Below are 21362 nucleotides of genomic sequence, written 5' to 3'. Positions count from 1 at the left end.
TCAGGTGTGTGTGGGGGGGGGGAGGCTCACGTGGAAAGAGAGCGCAGCAGGTCGAGGCAGGCCTCTGCACAGGCAGGCTCCTTTACTGCGAGAAACACTTAAAATTAAAACATTGTGTGCGTGTGTGTGTGTGTGTGTGTGTGTGTGTGTGTGTGTGTGTGTGTGTGTGTGTATCATCGCCCTAATCAGAGACTTCAGGGTAGATTTATGCCCCTGCCTTTTTCCCGACCTCCATTACACCAGCTTATATACACCCATTACAGGATATGACAGAGCACACACCCTTCAGACGAGCACAGCACACTGCCTATGAGTGTGTGTGTGTGTGTGTTTGTGTATGTGTGGGATAGGGCAAGCTTCCATCTTAACACACTTCCCACCTTCCCATTAGGTCCTTGTCCACCTGCGAGTTCTATCTCTCTGTCTTTATCCGTCTTCTGCTCGCTGCTAATAAGGTCAATGAGGAAGAGTAAGAAGCAGATGAGTGGAGAGTACATTACGGCGCCGTGCCGGCCGGTGTGGGCCGGGCCGGGCCGGTGATTCATGCTCAGCCAGATGATGGAAGGAGTTTCTACTGCGCCGCAAAGTCGTTGGACTGTGTGGCAGGATCTGTTGGTCGCTCCGCGGCGCGATGCTCTGCTTCGTAATATCCCCTCGGGGAGCAGTTGGGCCTCGCAGGGGTCTGGAAGAGGCCAGGAGGAGATGGAGGGATAGAGAGTGGAGAGGGGGAGGAAAGTGTGTGGAAGAGGAATGAGGTTGGAGATTTAGTGACTATCTTTAAATGTCACAATAATGCTCAGCTTCACAGGATTTCTGCAGGGGAGGGGGAGGAGGGAGGAGGGGCAGAGGAAAGCACCTCCGTGGGCTTTAGAGCGGAGAAGAGGCTCACTCCTCTGGAGGCCATAGAGCAGCTCCTATGTGCACCTGTGAGCTCCAAATGTCTGGTAATTTACAGCGAAAAGAGGAGGAAAACCAACTTGCTGATCCTACATCAGCCGGAGAAGACCGCAGTCCTTTAACATTTTATTTATTTATTGACTTAAATCCATTTTTTAAATGAATAGAGGGAGGCGGAGCTTCTTCTGTTGCTGCAGCCAACCACTAGAGAGCCTGAGATGCTTTTGAACTCACTTTTTGGTGGCTTCATGCCTGCAGCAGTCTATATTTGATTTTATTTCTCTCTCTTTCACACACACACACACACACACACACTAACAAACACACATGCACACACGCAGATATGCTCAGGTCCTTGTCCTCCAGCGGCCATCTGGTAACATTCCATTAACAGGGCCACCAGCGCTTTCACACTCTCATCTGCTGTCAGTCCAGACACACACACACACACGTGCACACCCACCCACACACACACACGTGCACACCCACCCACACACACACACACACACACACACACAGAGGCTGCTTCACCTGCTCTTGCCTCAGAGGAAAAGAAAAGTTAGATTCTCACATAAACCTTTTATTGTATTCCCAGCAGGCATGGCTTATATGTCTCTGAAAAACAAGCACGCACACACACTGGCAGACAATTCCTCAGCGTCGATTTGTGTACCGAGTCTGTGTAGCTGGAATAAAAAGCATTAGAACTTTTCCCTTAAAAACTACATGCGCCCCTGTGTGTTAATTTCTAAAACTGGATGAGGCAGAAAGACAGGATTGAGCTTGTCATTAGACTTCACAGCCCGCCTGATTGTATGAAGATTTCTGTCTCATGCTCACTGCCTTTTGTGTGTTTTGCGCACGTGTGTGTATCTCTCTGTCTACTCTCTCCCACGCTCGCGCTCCTAACGATGGCAAATGTGCCCGTGTGTTTGCAAGGCATTGTTTCTCAAAAACAACAACACATCCAGGAACGTCTCGTTTTGTCGGGTTTTGTGGAGGGAACACGCTCTAATTAGAGAAGCCCTATGAAGGTGCATCAAACGGAACGTTGTCAAAGCTGAACCTGCTCGTGGCTCTCACACCGTGCACACACGCCAGCTCTGATTATCGGAGAAACGTCTGTGTTTTTAACTACGTTGCCGAGTATTAACAGCCTTGTCAGTTTAGATTTGCTGCAGATCTGATCTTAATCCACGTGTGTGCTCCCAGGCGCACTTTCATATCCAGACAAAAATGTGTCTGTTTCAGGTGTTGCATTTGTGGCCACATGGGCATGTTTGGTTGTGTGTGTGGGCGGTTCATGACCAAAAGACCTTTTCCTACAAGTAAAGATAAACCATTTACTTTACTGTCCTCACACGTGTTTATTTTATTTTAGTCGCCCTGATGGGAGCAGCTTGTTCTGCCCGGGTCACTCGTGCTCAATCTGTGCATTGTGTGCCCCCTCCCTCTCCTCTAGGTGCCAGTGATGATGGTGGAATCAGCTTCTGAGACCATTCGAACGACGCCGTCCAACCAGAACGGAATCAGCAGCCTCAGCAGCCAATCAGACGGCGGGGGAGGAAGAGAGGGTGGCTCCAAGGGAGACACCAATGGAGAAATCAGTCCGGTTGACTTACTGCACCTGCAACAGCAACAGGTGTGTGTGTGTGTGTGTGTGTGTGTGTGTGTGTGTGTGTGCGTGTGTGTGTGTGTGTGTGTGTGTATGTGTGTGTGTGTGCGCATTGAGGCTTATGATTGACACAATGTTTGCAGATCGACCCATTTATGTACTTATGAAACTGGCTGGGCAACACCTCCCTTTTTGTGACCCGTGTGGCTAGGGGCCGTGCACACACGCTGTGCACACACACACACACACACACCATGCACCGTGTGCAGCATGTCCGCGGCCATCGCTTACATAATGCGCAGATGTAATGACAAACACCCAGCCATTCTCTGGTAATAGTCAACATTGCATTTCAGAAAAGTCTGACAAGGCAGACTCGTCGGCGCTTTAATTACCCAGCAGTCACAGCGTGTCAGCTTATTCCACCAGGACACGTCTGCTGATGCACAACGAGGACGCGGCTGTAAACTAACTGATACCAAACTTAACAAGCGTCGAAGATGCAGCTGACAGCACAAACATCACGGGTTTCATCTGTCGTTTGCCCAAAACTTGCTCTTTTCAGAGTAAAAGACTTCCCCTCAGCATCACTGCAGGTCCTCGGCTGCCCAAAAGTTTTGCCTCTGGAGGAAATCTAGCAGGAAAATGAAATTCCGGGTCTCCTCCCCGATGCTGAAGCGACTGCCCTCCCTTTCCCTCGCCCCTCCCGTAGGTAGTGAAGGAGGTTTTGGTGAATGAAGAACAGTCCGGGCTCTTGGGGCCGGTCTGCTCCCCCTCCTCCCTCCTCCCTCCCCTTGACTGCATCCTCACCCTGCTTCCTCAGCAACCCTCAGCTGAAGACACACACGTGCACGCAGAGACACACAGTCATGCACAAGCGCACATACATAAACACCCGACCTGAAGTTATACAAAGCAGGCCTTTATTCCGTCAGACGCGTCTCTGCTCTTAATGTTTTTGCACCTGTGTGTGCGAGTGTGCGTGCTGGTATTTCCTCTCTTGAGCGGGTTAAAAACCACAGAGCTACACCTCCCTTTCCCTCCATCTTTTTCTCTTCCTCCCTCACTGAGCTTCAATTTCCCTCTGTCCGCTGTGGTCCGTGAAAGACAAGCACAACCTTTCCTCCAGATCCCCGGCCCACACCTCACCCAAACCGCCTGCAGACGCAGCACACCCGAGCTCGTGCCGTGTTCGGAACTTTTAAATGAGATATTAGACGTTGTGTAAACCTGAACCTGCCTCCGATACACCTCCCCCTCCCCTCGTTCCTTTTTCTCCTCCGCGCTTCCGTCTCACCTGAAGGTGCAGTGCAGGCCGGCGTCGGGGCTTAAACGCCGCTGCCTGTGTGCACTGGAGCAGAAAAGACACACACTCAGAAGTCCTGACAGCACGCTGTTGTCAGAACACAAAGCCATATTTTCCTCCAGCCCCTTGGGAACCCGAGAGGCATCGCAGCCATCTCCTGCTGTCGGACCCCCTCCACCGGCCTCTCTCTGGCTTCTGTGCACTGCTCCATCTTTCGATTCTGTCCTCTTTCTCCCTCTGTCTTCTGAATGAGGGATGGGAGGTACATTATTAGAGAAAGCTAAGGTAGAGGAGAGCTTTACATTGTGGAGGGGGTGTGTGTCTTGGGGTGGGGGGCATTGGAGGTGGAAAGGAGCTCTAGAGCTGTGAGGGAGGGGTGTAACGCTGAGACGTGTCAGAAAAGGGCGCCTGGGCCTCCCTTTGGAATGTGGCCTGTCTGCCTCCCCAGAAAGTACAGAGCAGTAGAGAGGGAGGAAAAAGGGAAGAAAAGAAAGGGAAGAGGGGGCAAAGGCAGATTCAGCCTCATCACTGAGGGGAGGGGGCGGACAAAGAGGGCAGTTGTTGAAGTAAAAGGAAGGTAGAGGCGGAGTGTGGTGGAAGGTGTTGGTGAAGGTGGTGGCCATGGTTGCAGAAGGGAAATGATGCATGGCGGAGCAGAAATCTAAGCAGGATGGATCTGAACAGACCTGAGAGTGTGTGTGTGTGTGTGTGTGTGTGTGTGTGTGTGTGTGTGTGTGTGTGTGTGGCTGGGTGGAGGCTGCTCTGACGAGAACCAGGTGTCTTCACGTTCCTCCTTTATGTATCTCGCCCGCCCATTTTTTGTTTGTTTTGTCTCTTTTTTTGCAGATGTGAGTCATTTGCTCAGCACCCCCCCGTCCCCCGTCCCCCGTCCCCCCGTCCCCATTAGCCCCCGTCTCCCTTTTCCCCCTTCGCCCTCAGTTAACGGCCTTCCAGCCATCACGATAGTTGGTGAAAGTTAGGAAGGAAGAGATAGAGAAGGATGGTGGCAGGAAGGTTCTTTTCCCCGGCTCCCTCGTGACTCCAACCCTGTCCTGTGTGAAAAAAGAAGGTGGGGGGGTGGCGAAGGGGGGGCTGAAGCCGTCTTCCTTCCCCACAGATCTAAAGGGGACGTTGTTTGAGAAAATGGCAGTCTCAGAAATTGGTTTGGAGCTTCATTCCCCCGCTCCCATTTGTCATAATCTATATTTACCCGGATGCGTCCCTTTTCTGGAGCGCACACTGAGGCTTTGTTTCTCTCCCCCGCTCACGCGCGCACGCACGTGCACAGGCGGTTAAACACATGCAAAGAGCTGATGTGAGTTAATGAAGGGTGTAATTAAGGAGCCACAGTGATGACTGCAGATCAGGGGAAACTGATACAGATCTCAGATATACAAACACGGATGAAAGATAGCCATTTTGCGTGCATGTGCAAGTTGCTGGGGGGGGTGTTTGCGGACAGATGTCCAAGATTGGTGGGTGCGCTAACGAACGATGAGAGATCCTGGATAATTCAGATAACGTATTGCTTCCTGTTAGCTATCTAGCCCCCGTCTGGAGTAATCAAGGCCTGCGTGGAGGGAGGTGGGGTGTGTTCAGCACACGTGACTCTTCCAGTCCACGATCCCAGGCTAAATTATGGGAGGTGAATGTTGGTCACTGGGGCAGTTATGTCTCTTTTGACCTCCAGCTCTCCAATGGGGTTCACTCTCAGGTCAGGGGTGCAGAGGCAACGTTGCCGCAGCCTGAGAAAAGAGATATTTTGTCATTAGCTAGCACAGTCGGATTTAATTTAATTACATTAAGCTCTCGCTTGCATCCACACAGAAGGTGTGTGGGTGTCATTTGCCGCCTGTCTTGTCAGCATCCGTAACCTGTGTGTGTGTCAGGCCGTCGTGTGCGAGGGCCAGTAAATCAGTCCCAGGCCTCTCTCTGAGGACTGTCACCTCCTAAAAGCTTTCCCTCGCTCTGGGCCAGGGCTTCGTCTTTATGGTCGAGGTCAGGAGGGTTCGAGGGTCATCAAAGGTCAGGTTGAGACAGAGGAGGAGCAAGTCCTGTTGCCTAGCATCAGAGAACACCCACCGCTGTTAGCACAATATTACAAAGAGTCCTATAGAAGCTAACTTCCTACAGGAGTCTTAAAAGCGCTAATAGCTCTCCTTTATCTGGCTTCTTTCACTTTTGCCATTTGGCTGTTGCACTCTTGAATCCACTGCATATGTATTTGCTTTTTTATTGATGTGTAAAGGTTTTAATGTATATATTACTTTTGTTATCACACACTAAAAAGAGAACTCGCAGTAATTCAGTTCAGTGAGACACATACATGCACACCTTCCTCCATTTTCTTTTTTTTGGCAGATTCTAAGAAGCTGGGGTGTATTCATGAACAGCCTCGTAATAAAGCTTCTGCTTGACCTTCCTCATTTTTCCTCCGTCCTTTGTCTTGCTTGAATTTTGGGATTTTTCTTTTTTTTGTGTTTAGAAAATCATGCAGTGAACACCTTTTTTTAAAAAAAAAAATCTCTGCAATCCTTTGGGCATTGAGCAAAGATGGATTTTGCTACAACACATCGATGGAAACGCGCTACGAGTACCTGGACGGTGGACATGGTCCAGCAGGCCAGCAGGAGACAGTCACACTTGGTTGACCCAAACAGTAACGAGGCTCAGAGACAAGAATAGACAAAATACCAAGGAAGGTGTGTGTGTGTGTGTGTGTGTGTGTGTGTGTGTGTGTGTGTGTCCTGTCTCTGTTGTGGAGACTGAGATATACACACATCCCCAGCCTCCTGAAGGGGCTAGATTGGGTTTGGTTGCCATGGGAGTGTTTGGAAGCACTTACACCCATCAAATAACACACACACATGTAGATACACACACTGACTTCATACATCTTCTTCACAGAAAGACTCCTTTTTTGCTGGATTTTGTAAGCGGGCTATTGTCGCCCCTCACCCTTCAGATTTGACTGAAGGCTTTTTAAGAGGTCAAGGGTCAGTGGGTAGAGCCGCACGACCTCATTACAGTACTGGGCAGCGATGCTGGGTCGTGACTGTGTGCTGTTCCTCTGCTTTTAATCGATGCGTGCCCTCCAACGCTGCGTTTCAGAGTTCTTCAGGGACAAAGATCAAAAGGGAAATCAAAGGGAGAAAGTTTCGAGTGCAACCGAGCCAGCGCACGGGTCAGAACATCTGTTTACCGTGGCCGCGGTTGTCCTTCCTTCCTCTGGTCATTCAGACGATGGACGGAGAGAGAAAGAGAGAGGGAGAGAAAGAGTACAGACAGAATGCTGACAAGGCTGCCGGGTGAATAGTTTCCCTGGAAACAGTCAAGAGTCTGAGGTGCGCGCAGCGAACACGCACACAGCGCACACACAATGGCTGCAGAGGCCTAAGTGTTGCTAATTAGCTAGTCTGAGCTGGTTCTTTGTGCGAGCCATTTTAAAGAAGAGATAAGAGTCAACAGGGAGGTGAGGAGGAATGCAGCGCTCCTTTCTTCCTGGGCTCTCTGCATCGGCGCTGGGACAGGATGTCGTGTACAGTTTTCCAAAACAATGTGACACATAAAATGTTGATTTGTAGTCTTTTACTAAACGATTCCAACATCAGAACCATGTATGTATGAAAAAAGAGTATCATGAATTCAAAATGATTCACACTGCAACATTAAGACATCACTTTTGTCTCTATTTATTTATTTGCTTTTATTAATGAGGCTGTAAATGTCTTTTGGATTACAGGCTATATGTGAGATAATGTTTTTAATGAGCGATTCAAAATGGGTCTGATAAAAAGAATCTTTCATTTAGTGCCGTGAGACTAGAAAGTTAAATGAGAAAAGGCGTATTATTACATTTACAGCAGTAGGTGAAGCCCAGAATCTCATTGTTTCCCCTTTTTGAACCACTCCTGTTTCTCATTTGGGGAAGTTAAAAATTTTCGTACTTGTTTAGAAGTTGAACTCTACATACAGCCAACCCCTGTGTGTCTATCCACTTCCGGTGTGTGTGTGTGTGTGTGTGTGTGTGTGTGTGTGGTAAGGCTTGGTGGGCGGGTGTGTCACTCTGCACAGCCGCAACCAGGTGTAAAAACCTTCTGAACCAAAGACATAAAAGAGTTTTATTTCCACCCAGGCAGGCTGTCTGGCCAGTACTTTTACAGGCCAGTGACTTGAAACTTGTTTTCCTGTTTAACCAACAGGCGTGTGTGTGTGTGTGTGTGCATTTATTTTCACGTGCGTATACAGTATGTGTGTAGATGCACATGGTTGACAGCCTCTGTTTGCGTCTGTGTTTCTCCTCTGTTTCCAGGGTCCTGGCAGCATCTCGCGTGTGTTATTGGTTACATTTGGTTATTAATAAAACCAGTTAAACAGTTTCCATATGCGGGGCCTGGTTGCCATGCTAGTGCTATCCTCATTACGGACAGGCCTTGCACAGCATCTCCTCCTCCGTAATTACTCGTGTTGGGAAGCGGACGCAGCTCAAACTCCACCAAAGTCGTTTGAATAAATAACACCTAAGTAGCCTTGTCTTCATACTGACCAAATTACTCATCTATCCTACCTTATAGGAGCTGACAGCTCAGTACTGTGTGTGTGCGTGTGTGTGTGTGTGTGTGTGTGTGTGTGTGTGTGTGTGTGTGTGTGTGTGTGTTTTCCGCTGTGGGCTGGGTCTGTCTGGAGCAAGACTGTCCTCTCTTGCCAAAAAAGCTATGATGAAAACCACAAGGAAACTGCATATGTGAATATAATGCATGATGCCTGTGTGTGTGTGTGTGTGTGTGTGTGTGTCTGTGTATGTAGTTGTGTGTGTGTTTGAGTGAATGCGTGAAGGAAATTTGCTGTTGAGCGATTTGCCATCAATTAGCAGTCTGGATGAGATGAGGGCAACAATGCAGCGGGAGCCGCTTTTATATCCTGGAAGTGAGTTTCTCTCTCTTTTCTGTCCCAGGTCACCTCATCATTATCCCAAATTGTCTCTTGATGTCCTTTCCCCTTCTGCTGAAAGAAAAAAGCCGACATTCCCTTGGGAAGATTTAGATTTCTTTATTTTTTATTTTATTTTTGCATGTGTGTGTTCGTAGCGTGTGTGTGTGTGTGTGTGTGTGCGTGTGTGTGTGTGTGTGTGTGTAATGATGTGATTGTGTCATGACATAAAGCAGCTCTGGGTATTTAGTCAGCCCGGTTTTACGGCCCTGCCTGTACCCCTGTGAATCAATAGAAGAAATATTAAATGGGTTTAGGGACATTTTTGAAGGGGAGAGGTTTTCTCATTTCTCCAAACGGTTCTGAACCGAGAGCACCATCTGGAAAACGCCGGACTTCAGAAAAAAGGTCCCTTTTATGAAAAGTAGGATGTGAAAAAAAACCCCGTCTAAAATCAGCGTGGTTTTCAAACACTGTGGCATATTTTGAAGTTCTCCCCGAGTATGTGAGTTTTATTGCGTTGGCTCTTGGACGTGGTCTTTCCTCTCTTTAATGGTCAGTCTGGGCCCACTGAAGCTCGCTTCAGCCATTTTAAAACCTCAGCTCTCCATCGTTGCCCTTTATATTACGGAAACATCGCATTAAAAAGTTGAACGGGATCGCATCTGGCTGGAGTCGCCGAAGGTGTCCCGCACATTTCCAGCGAGGCCTTTAGTGGACAACTGTTTCAGAGCCCACACGGCTATAAGCAAGAAAACATAAAAGCTGGCCAGAAAGGACCGGAAAGACCCGGTTAATACCAGTAAAGGAGCATGTGAGGAGGAGCCAGGGGGAAAGGGGTGAAGATTCGGCACACCGTATTTATTTGTAACCCACCGTGAAACTGAGTAGATTTAACCGGGATTTGGCTCAGGCAGCTTTTTACCCCTATATGTTTACTCTGGATGTATGGCTAACAACTGCAGCGGGCTAGCATGCTATCAATCATCCAAGCCAAAAGGCGCAGACTCATTTAGGGTGTTCGACAGCCAAAAGCCACTTGTAACACTAGCTTGAATATTGATGTGGTAATCCTGCGTCTCTACCTTTAACCACTTACCCCGGGCTGGCAGCTGCCCCGATGGTAATAGGTTTGACAGTCAAGCTAGGGCAGCAGTCCCCTCATAAGGCCGACAGCTGCATTCAGATTTGTTTTCCATTGGCCTGAGTAATCTATCTAAAGTTTCTCATATCTGCTCTCATAATTTATCACACATATAAGAAACAACAATGTGGACAACAGATTTGTGGGGAAAAGAGAGACGGAGCACTTGGAGACGCAGCAGCTAAACGCTTGGGAGGTTTATTACCCGGAGGAGCGAGTGAAGGCGAGATGATCGGGCGACTTAGACAGAAACGAGACTGTTCTTCCTGCAGAGTGACGGTGATGCGTTTGAGTTCCGAGGGTCTGCCGCAGCTGTAACGAGGCCTTCGCAGCAAAGGAGACGTAGGAAGGCTCCGGGTTTGGGGTCGAGTTACTCCCACTTTGTGTTGCCGAGCGGTCTTTTTCTGAGCACGGCTCCATCCTTCGGGACAAACCCCCGAGAATTCAAACGTTTGGTCAGGAAAGCGTGAGAAGCGACGAGCCAATGGCAAATGTTTCCACAGTTGAACTTCAAAATAGACGTCCAAGGAAACAGCGTGGACTGCGCGGTTCTAAAACCAGCCTCATGTGAAAGGCCGGATGGGCAAATGTGGGCAGGGCGGATTATTTGTTCTACGTGGAGCCGTGACTTGTTTAGGTTTCACCCAGAATCTCCTCCATAAACACTGTCTTTGGTTTTTGTCACCCCTTTTTTCTTCCCCTCCCGGATTCTGATCAGTTGCGCTCGCAGGTCTGGAGCCGTCGTCCACGTCCTGCTCAGAATAGTTCCTGCGGTTTGAGCTGCTTGTAGGAACGGACCAGCGCCGATGCCGTGATGGACCCAACACATGTCGCGGAGCTGGAAACCAAATTCAGCGCCACAGATTAGCGGCTGCGCAAGGCCGTAAAGAGGGGATTTCAAGTCGGAGCTGAGTTTATCCGGGGGTTCCTGGTGAGAAGGACGGGAGCATCAGCTCCTCAGCTCCACCGGTGGATCCGAGAGATCCGCTGCCTCCACCTGTGGCTGATCCCTCTCGCTGAGACAAAATCAGGAAGTGTGCAGACAAGAGAGGCAGCCAAGTGTGACTTTGTCCTCAACCTGCGTCTGTCTACGCCTCCTCTTTCCTGTTAGAGAAAAGGTTTTTTTTTACAAACTGGGGGGGGGGGGGGGTCCTGGGTTAGCTTAGTCCCGGACAGAAGAAACAACGAGCTTCTCACCCTCACGCCTGTTTCTCTCTCAGCTTTTTTTTTTGCTTCTTTCGGGTCTAAGAGCAGGGAAATCTGATACCACCTGCCTTCCCCTTGCCCTTTCTAGCCCCCCTCCTCCTCCCCCTCCTACCTCAAGGACAGCCCACTGTCTGCCCCGGGGGCTGTTTATCTATGGGGGGGGGGGGGGGGGGGGGGGGGGGGAGCAGGACCGGTTTGTTTCGTTTTGGCCGTCAACAATGGACCTCAGTCTGTGCTGATGGACTACTCCAACATATGGTACCCACCTGTCTCGCTGTCTCCCTTTACCCCCCCCCCACCCCCCCACCCCCCCTTCCATTTTTCTAATGTGTCTCTGTTTATATTTCTTTGCTTATTCCTGCGTTCCGTCTCCCTGTCTCACCCAAACATGCTGGGAGGATTAGAGGCCAGATTCATCACACACAGACCTGTTTGCTTTAGCAACCTGAGCCCGGCGTGTGCGCGCGCACACACACACACACACACACACACACACACACACGCACACACACACAAAAGCACCCACACACATATCTCTGTGAACAGTTGCAACACGGTGGAGTCTTTTACATAAATGAATAGAACGAATGAATAAGCATCAATAAACGGGAACAACAAACAAACAAACACTGAGATCTTGTCACACATTTTGCTGCTGTGGGATCCCTGATCCTTTTGAAAGGTTTGGAGTTTTTGACCATATTTTCAGAATGTGCTGCGGACAAAAACTAAAAGCTCATTTGTCTGTGTGTGTGTGTGTGTGTGTGAGAGAGAGAGAGAGAGTAACCCTGATGAATTTAAAAATGCTCTGTTATTAAAGACTGTCAGAGGCGATGATTTACAAAGGGGAGCGATGACAAGTTAGAAGAACTCACACGTACACACACACACACACATACACACACACACACACACACACACCGGCCTCCAAGCTGAGCAATGACCTCCTCACCCTTCCTTCCCCTTCCTCCTCCCCCTTCTCCCTCTCTCACTCTAATAAAACCTGTCTGACACCACTGATGTGTACATGTATGCATGTTTGTGTGCGTGTGCATGTGTGTACGTCTGTGTGTGTGTGATGTGCTCGGCAGCAGCACAAAGACTCTGTTGTTGGGCCTCCCTCTTAGGCCTCCCTCATATTTTCTTTAAAGGTGCAGTGCTCCCTAAGAATGCCACAGGGGGAGAGCAGAGTTGAGTTTGGAGGCTTCTAGGAGGAGCTGACGTGCTGGTGGGTGGGAGGGCGGGTGAGCGGTTGGTGGGGGGGGGGCAGGAGAGCGGGGCAATCTGAACAATTCCCTTGCTCGCCCAGGTCACCTAGAGAAGAAGTCGTGGAGGGTACATGCAACGGATTGAAGGAGAAAGGTCAAGAAGAGAAGCACTTTTGGACAATGGAGCGAATAGGTGTGTGTGTGTGTGTGTGTGTGTGTGTGTGTGTGTTGGGGGTGTGTGTGTGTGTGTGTTGGGGGTGTGTGTATGCCCACATGCGCGTGTGTTTTGGTACAATTACAGTGCTTCCATTTCATTCCACTAATGGTTATTACAGAATGGAAGTTAATACATAAATAAATGAACTGTTGAATTATTTATTCATGAAGCCGAGCTTCAGCTTTTGGGACAGTGAACGCTGCTTCATTATCAGTCAGTGTGGAACGATTCTCCAAATACAAAATACTTATGAGACAAATGGAACAGAGCCTCGGTGTTTAGGTATTACACAAATTTGATTAGCCTTATAGGGAGGAGGATTCCGTCCATTCTTCTCCACTTTAAAACACACTTTACTGCGTTTCTTATCGGGGATGAAGGACAGATGGTGTTGTGTGTTCTGCGAATTTAGGAGCCCCCCGAGGCGGACGGTGATTTATGATTTTGCATTCAATAAATGAAATTTGACTTGTGCTGACATGCTCCTCACCAGAGAAAACAAGGAGGATTTGTTTTAACAGCTCTCCACTTTAGAGGTCTGTTTGCAGTCCGTCTAAGTTATTTTCACCTCTGACTTGAACTTTTCCTCTAAAGTAAATCAGACGTGATCCGCGGGAACGGCTGCACGGCCACTTTCACCGGATTCCCGCGATTCCACATATAGGAAGGATTTCTGTTACTGTCTTTTATTGCGTAAAAGAAAAACCAGACATAACTGGAAAGTTCGGTGTGAAGTAACAGTTGCTGTTAACACACAGGACAACTTTTGGGATGTTTATTGCCACGTGCACGTCCGCTGGCTGTCTGGTTGCAACACCTGCGTCCACGAACGAGGCCTAGCAGAGGAGACAGGCATCACCTCTGCTTGGTCGTAGGGTTTATGAAAGCCATAAATGGCTCTTTAATATAGTGGTAATCAGGGTGGTAATTTGGGTGGAATTGTCCCTTATTGTTGCCAGACATGCCTCTCCAACGCCTGCCAACACACATGCATTCAAACACACACACAAGCACACACACACAGGCTCACACACACACAGGCTCTTAGGCAGACAGGGTGTTCAAGGAATAATTCACACCACATGCCAACAAACTGGGCGGTTATGTTTTTTTTGTGTGTGAGCCTTCACGGTGTGTGTGTCTGTACGTGTACATGTGTGTGTCTGTCTGCTTTAAGGCTGTGGTCAAGCAGTAAAATGGAAGGGGGTTGCTAAGTTTTCTGTTGAAGTGTTAAAACGCGCGCGCATGTGTGTGTGTGTGTGTTTGTGTGTGTGCTGTAATTTAAAAGCCATGTCCATGTGAGTGTGTGTTTTAATTGCGGTCTCGACAAAGTAGCAAGTGTGCCTGATACAGATGGTTTTCATCACCGCACAGAAACTTCTCTCCGCTCTCCGTCTCCCTCTAATCGTGCCAGACTGCGTTTGAAATTAAACATTATTCGACGCAGCAGAGATCCTAATATGACAGTGTATTCAACCCGTGACGATACGCAGTGTGTGTTGTATCACGGCCTCACAGTTTCACGCCGTTGTGAAACAATGCGGGAGTTCCGATTTTCTGGAGCTGCAGGGTTGAGAAAGAACATCCTTTATTCTGGCCGTTAATTTGTGGTGGCAAAAACATGTGCAAGCGCGCGCGCGTGCGCACACACACACACACACACACACTTTCATAAATCAATATTTACTAAAGAACCTTTCCCCTTTGAGTCAGAGGAAGCAAATGTGCATCCCGCTCTCTAACCCTGTCGTGTGTGTGTGAGTTTGTGTGTGAGTTTGTGTGTGTGTGAGTTTGTGTGTGTGTGTGTGTGTGTGTGTGTGTGTGTGTGTGTGTGTGTGTGTGTGTGCATGCGCGCAAGGCAACCTTGTGTTTTGACATGGGTGTTTTCTTGTTTTGTTTAAGAACCAGTTCAGACATTCCAGAGCAAATGTCTCATCCTCAGGAACTTCAAATTTGTTTATGCAGTTTTATTACGATCACTGACGATGGGGGGGGGGGGGGGGGGGGTTGTCTGGGGTTGCTGCATCCGAAAGTGGAATTGGCAATCATCAAGGGCATCACAGAGGAGTGGAGACAGAGATCTGGGAGAGTAATGGTATCACTGGTTTGAATGGACAGCACTGGAGGGAAGAAAGGGGAGACATGGAAAGAGTAGGAGGAATGAAGAGGTGGGTGGTGGTTATTCAGAACTCTCCAGGGCACATCAGAGCAAACGGTTTCTTACATCCCTCTGACACACACACACAAACACATGACACACATGAAGATTTGCTGACACACTTCTGCCTCAGAGGATGTGGAAAACCCGCTTTGCTTGGAAAAGAGGGAGGGAGGAAAAGGGGGAGGAAGCAGAGGGAGGCAGGGCAGGGAAACAAAGACTGGAAAGAGGAGATGGTCAGAGATTGGAAAGTGAAAGTTTTTGGGATACCAGAACCGATTACCAGAGATACCAGTGTGTGTGTGTGTGTGTGTGTGTCTCTCTGTGTGTGTGTGTGTGTGTGAGAGAGAGAGAGAGAGAGAGAGAGCATCTATTCAACCTAATCTGTCCTTCTTGCAGGCACTCCAGGCAGCCAGACAGTTCCTCCTCCAGCAGGCCTCCGGACTCAACTCCCCAGGCAATGAGCTCAAACAGAGCCCAGTGCAGGTCAGAGCACACAAAACTGCCCGTGCACTCTCATGCAAGCACCGAGCTTCGCCATCTCTGATATAATCATGATTTCTGAACGTTGCTTTTTTTTCATTACCAGTTTTTTCTGCCTGCGCGTGTTTGTGTTGTAATGTTTTTGGTAATTGGCGTGTCGGGCTGGGTCCGTCGTGCACCGGCAGTGGGCGTAAACAGATGGCAGGATGACCTCTGAAAGACCACAAATACACAGACAGCACTTATTCTAATCAGCGTCTGTGAATTAACAAACACGAAAAGGCGTCTTCGCAATTACGGAACGTGCTGGAAAGAGGCAGACGTGGGGTCTGCCGTTGTTGTTTCGTCAGGAAGTTGGGCCATGAAGGTAGAACCACGTACCGGGGCCGCCACGTTTGGTAGCAACATGTGCTACAGACAGCTGATTTGAAGCAGATGCGAGCGGTTAGCAGCTAACTGAAGAATCCAAACTTTCGCTAACTGGTGAGATAATTGATGTTTCCTGGAGCTCAACTATGGAGCAGCATCTGCAGCAGAAGCCTCAGAGTGTATTCTGTGTGTATCTTTGCTGGAAGGTACACACACATTCAAGTCTCCAAATGTGGGAACGGTCCAAAGTGGGATTATTCCGATGTAACACAACACAAGCCTCCTTTAATTACTACTGATTTGTAGGAACCTGGGATTTTAATATGATCTAAATGTCTGAGAGTAGAAACCTAAGTGCAGAGGAGCGTGAAAACGTGTTGTGCGTTTGTCATTGGACAGAATCTACATCTGTGAATACCAACAACGGGAATTCTGACACTATTCTCTGCTGAATGGGGTCAAACACAGGTCAGCTGACTTTACTGATTTACAGTTTTACATCAGGGAAGTTTCCTTGCTTACCCTCGCTGTCACGGACACAGGCGCACACAAACACACACACACAAACACACACACTCACTCCCTCGCCTCCGTTCCCTCCCTCCTCGTCTTGTTTGTTGGTGTGTGCCCCAGCTAGCCTCTCTGTACTCTCCAGGGCATCAGCGCTACATCTCTGTTGACTGAGCTGTCAACTCACATGGAAACACACACCCGGATAACTCGCATAGTCACTTTGATGCGTTTGTGTGCTTTCGTTCAGAAACACAGATAAAACACAAATGGTTACCTGTGTGGAGCAGCAACATTCGAGTTGTGCATCAGAGCCTGCAGGTCACATGGCACAGAGAACCCACTCAATTATTGCAATTTAGAGCTTTATGGTCATTTTAAAAATTGGAGCGAGGGCACCGAAGCAATCATGAGCAGGATGAGTAAAAGCAGACCTTCAGCTGGAACACTTCCACAGACGGGGACCGCCTGACTGACACCAGGAGCAAAATGGCTGTCCTCAGGTTGGCTCCTGCTGGGCTGCTCTCACACATGCAAATGAAGCTCCGCCAATAATGAGATCTTTAGGAGCTCGATAATTAGATTTTTCCCTTCCTTCTGAGGGAGAATGACAGAGGCATACAGAAAGAGCCAGAGGAAGACCTCGATCTGTGCTTTGACTTCTCCAGACAAGCCTTGCCCCCCCCTGCTCCCCACTGTCTCACCCCTTCCCATCATATTTCTGTTCTTTTCTTTATTTATAATGGAGGCGAGTATCTGAGCAGAGAGCAAAAGAAACTCAGATTATATCTGCTTTTTGATTGGTTGTTCAGAGACGTCTCTGTGTGTGACTGACTGCATGAGATTGTATCAATCTGGGTGTGTGCGTGTGTGTGTGTGTGTGTGTGTGTGCAAGGGCCTCAACAAAAGCTCAAATCTCTGACAGGCTATTGCTGGGAGAAAAAAAAAGATTATACTCAATGAATTTGCAGCTGTTGGTGAAAACGTCCAAATATCAGAACAGAACGATCGTCCATAATCCGCCCAGAGTCGTCGGCGTTCACCGTTATTGGGCCACTTGAGCATCTAAATGAGCTGGTTGGCACAGAGTGGCGGTAATTTGCCGGATTACCCACCACGGTAGGTAGCCTTTGAGGCCTTGGCTACAATAGACACACTTGCCACATTCTCAGACCCTGGGTGGGCACATGCACCCCCACTTGGCAGCCGCGCGGCTGGCACACTTAACACGGTGCCATTTGGCGTGCACACATACAGACGGAGGCACGTGCTTGGCCGCGGCCCACACGTATGTAACTGAATAGCGGCGTGTCCTGTTTTCATGTATTATTGAGGAGCTCGTTTAATTAGAAAAAAAATTGAAAAGACTCATTATAGATATGTTAATTAGCTTGGCTCTGTGCTCCCCAGAGAGGGCTGCCATATTGGGATGGAGAGGGAGAGCTGGGAGACGCGGAACACAAACACAGGGAAGAAACCGAGTCGCATCGGCCTTAAAACGGAGATTGGGTTTCAGTGGACTTTTCATCAGTGTTTCCTGCTCAGCTCAGCAGTTTTTGTTAAAGCTCTGCTGCCGTCGTTGGACCAGCGACGCCTCTGAGCCCAGTTCTGAGGCAGGGGTCAGGACCTTCAGCTCATCAACAAAAATATGTCCGTGGAATTGAAGGCGTTCCCGTTCTCTTCTTTCTCTTTTTAACACTCGTTCCCCCAAAGCTCTCCTTTTGTCCACTCACTGAAAGTGCTTAGTTGGCACTTTATTTGATGTAGAGGGAATTGGGGCACGCGCACACACACACACACACACACACACACACACACATGCGTGGCTACAGTGGTATGGGGTCCTGACAGTTTGTCAGAGCTGCAGGAGGAGGTTGGGAAGCCCAGCGGAATGGCGTTGCTCTGGGCTGAGGTCTGGACAGACGGAGGAGAGGTTTGGGTCTGATCACTGAAGCACGAAACTCTTATTTTGTGATTTGAAACATGAGTGAAATCAGTAATGAAATATGGTCGATAACGGCCGCTCACACTTCCCAATGAAATGCGCCGTGTGTGTGTGTGTGTGTGTATGTGTGTGTTTCTGGGAAAGTGTTGTCATTTTTATTCTGGAGCACTCAGGCGTTAGATGGAGGGAGGAGGGGAGAGGAAAGGAAAGAGTATGCATGTGTGTGTGTGTGTGTGTGTGTGTGTGTGTGTGTGTGTGTGTTGGGGGGATTTTCCACTTGAACTTACTGGTCTTTTACTGTCCTATCTGAAGTTTTTTTCAGTTTTCATTTGTCTGGCCCCTGTCAGGAAGAGCTGACTGTTCTGCGGGGACATGAGGGGACACGTTCTCTCTATTCCCTCTGCTGTCCTCTCACCTCCTCCACTCATCTGTGCGCGCATCCCCGTGTTTGTGGAGAAGCCGGCTAGCAACACCAAATCTGTTTAAAGTTTCAATCTTAAACCATTTAAACCCCCCACTTAAACCCGTCAAACTAGAAGAGACAGAGTCAAACATCCAGTTGCCTAAAACGTTGTCCATTTGTGGCCATATGATACTCTGCAGCTGCGCTCATGGTTTGTGCAAAATCCCGATAGCTCCGTGCATTATGGAGCCACGTTGGTTTAAATAGGCTGCAGATGCCAAAGAGCGGTCTTCTGCTCGCACACGGGCTGTAGACAGAAACAACAATCAGCAGAAACATTGAGGCTAAACTAAATTTTACCCATCAGTTCTCCCCTGAGTAATATGGCCCCCAGCCCTGCTTCAGATTAGCTGGAGGAGGGGTACTCACCACATACAATGGGGCCCTTTTTACTTCCAGTGGAGGCCTGGCCCTGAGCTCCAAACAACGCTCTCAGCACAGTGGGCGCTCCTTATATTTCTCTTTTTTCTTTCAAATGCTTTTCTCCTCCGGTCCTTCTCAGAGTGCCCCCCTCCCCAACACACACACACTGTCCCCACACCCTCATGATACACAGGAGCAGTGGATGATAGCCACCGTAGCTGCCGAATAAACAGAGAAACGGGCGTTTTACCGCAGCCTTTAAAGCGCCGCGCCGTCTGTTGTCGGTCAGAGGCTCATGGGTAACTGCAGGTGGGCAGGTGGGTGTCAGACAGGTGTCCACGTGCACGGAAAGAGCCCAGATTCCACTCTTTTTCCCACTGAAATGAAGAAAAAAGGATTTGTCTTTAAAGGGATTAAAACATTAGATGCATTTTTGTGGTAAATTAAAAGATTAAATGTTAAAGCCCAGGTGTGTGTGCACGTTTGTGTGTGTGTGTATGTGTGTGTGTGTGTGTGTGTCTGAGGGACATCTCATCTACAGTGGGGTTGTAATGCTCACTGACAGGGATAAACAGCGCTGGGGTTTGCTCCTGCCAGGCGAGGGGGAGGAGGTCCCCCTCCCTCCTCTCTCCCGTCTTTCCTGCCTTGTCCACTGTCATTTTTTCAATTATCCCTCTCTCCTGTGTGTCCCCGTAGACCCAGAGGCAGGGTCGGCATCATTTAGAGAGAGCCTGTTTAGATTCTGATTATAGCCTCTCTCTCTCTCTCTCTCTCTCTCTCTCTCTCTCTCTCTCTCTCTCTCTCTCTCTCTCTCTCTCTCTCTCACACACACACACACACACACACAAATAGTTACACTCACTTTAAGCGACAGTCTGTTTGCAGTGTGTTTGCTTTATCAAAGCAGGACAGGAAAAAAAAAACCCACCAAAGTAGTCCTCATATTCTTTGGATGTTTGAGTTTGGAGACGGGTTTATTTGCGGTTTAAATAATAATTTTCATTTTAGAAAAAAGGAGCTGTGCCGGGGGGGTGAATCCAAAGTTCACACCTAAATGAGAGTGGGTGCGGACATTTACGCATCCTCTCAGAGCTGCAGCCGGCCGATTCCCCCGGCTGCAGCCTGGTTTAATATCACGCTCCTTCCTTCCTCTGTTTCCGAGGTCTCATCTGAGATGGAAAACGGGGCTTTCCTTCTCGTTAGAATGAAAAGTCATCAAGGGAGGAGAGGAGAGAGGGATCCAGCCTCATTGAAATGCAAGTTCTCTCCCCCCTTCCTCCTCTGCCGGTGCTCCTCTGGGAGCCCATGCCTTTCTCCTCCTCTCTCCTTCCCATCTTCAGGGCGCTCCCTCTCTTCCTTTGTTAATCAGTTAAACTCCCTCTTCAAACAAGCCCTCTAATTACTCCTCCACTCTCTGTAAACGACAAGGCTGTGTCTCGCTTCTCTTCGCCTCCCTCAGCTCCCTCTCTTCAAGACAGGAGTTGACCTCTGTCAGCCACCGACCCTCAGCAGTGTGTGTGTGTGTGTGTGTGTGTGTGTGTGTGTGTGAGCTCACATGTGACTGTTTCTTGCATGTTAATGACAGAAGTGACCGTTCAGGCCTTTTTATTAGTTGCACAACTTTACATGTATCACACACCTGCTAACGTGTGTTTGTTGCCGCTCACGCTCACGTCGCCACTAACAACACGTGACTAAGTACATTTTATTGAGGTCTTTTTTCTTTTCATACTTCTGCCAATATTCTTCTTAATCCAATTGACAATGATTCTCGAACTTCACTTTTCCATTGCATTTATTGGCAGATTATATAAAAGACCACAGGAAAATGTTTTCCTGCTAATCCAGATTTTAAACGTCTCCACCACAAAGTGTGAACTATGACCCTTTATTCCCAATTATTATGCTTCTGTGGGTCTCTTTATTTGGAAAATGGACAAAGAAAGCGTTCCCTGACAGAAAAGTGGAAGTATTGTACGTAGCAATACAGGTGACTTTCACTTTTACTCCATCGCTTTAAGCTCTCGTTAGACAAAAACCAATGCGGCCCCATTCTCCTCCTGACACTGTCCCCTTATATTTCTATTCAGCAGCCATTGTTTCCTTTTATCTCTCATCCTTCCTTCACTTCTTTTCTGTCTTCCTGTGAGTGGATCCTTCCTTCTCCGCTCTTTCTGCTCTCTCGCCAGCTTTACCTCAACCGCTAATCTACCACGCATCTCTCTCTTTTAAATTAACATGCAATATGGAGGGTAAAAAAGGGTCGACAGCAGGGGGAAAAATTAAATGGATTTAATAAATGGCTGACTTCAAATCGCCCGGCTTTTCAGCCTCTCCCTATTCACAGTCCAATGAAAGGGGAGAAATCATTCACCAGGAGAGACAAAGCCGAATGAAAATATAATTCTGCATTGTGAGGCGCCTTTGTCCTGGCCCGTCAAATCGCTAATGGTGAGGCTTTTGTTTTGCGGCGGCGCTCTCAGACTGGCGGTGTCGTATGGCGGTGGCAACGCATGCCCCATAATCACCACGCTTTGTGATATTAGATT

General features: G+C 48.6%; 1 protein-coding gene across 3 annotated transcripts in view; it reads left to right on the top strand.

The window, feature by feature from the left end:
* Nucleotides 1–21362, top strand: part of foxp4 (forkhead box P4) — a 73506-nt gene that overhangs the window by 26331 nt on the left and 25813 nt on the right. For 2 of the 3 annotated variants that reach the window (XM_029826057.1, XM_029826058.1), the window contains exons 2-3: nucleotides 2360–2539; nucleotides 15080–15166. In XM_029826057.1, coding sequence (XP_029681917.1) covers nucleotides 2369–2539; nucleotides 15080–15166 — 258 coding nt within the window. In that variant the 5' untranslated portion in view covers nucleotides 2360–2368. Of the gene's footprint in view, nucleotides 1–2359; nucleotides 2540–12437; nucleotides 12499–15079; nucleotides 15167–21362 lie in introns of those variants that run through there. The other variant, XM_029826059.1, reaches the window with a different exon arrangement.

This window comes from Takifugu rubripes, chromosome 19 (genome assembly GCF_901000725.2).
Source record: "Takifugu rubripes chromosome 19, fTakRub1.2, whole genome shotgun sequence".
NCBI lineage: Eukaryota > Metazoa > Chordata > Actinopteri > Tetraodontiformes > Tetraodontidae > Takifugu > Takifugu rubripes.
The sequence above is the reverse complement of the archived record's forward strand: the minus strand, read 5'-3'. Positions and strand labels throughout refer to the sequence as shown.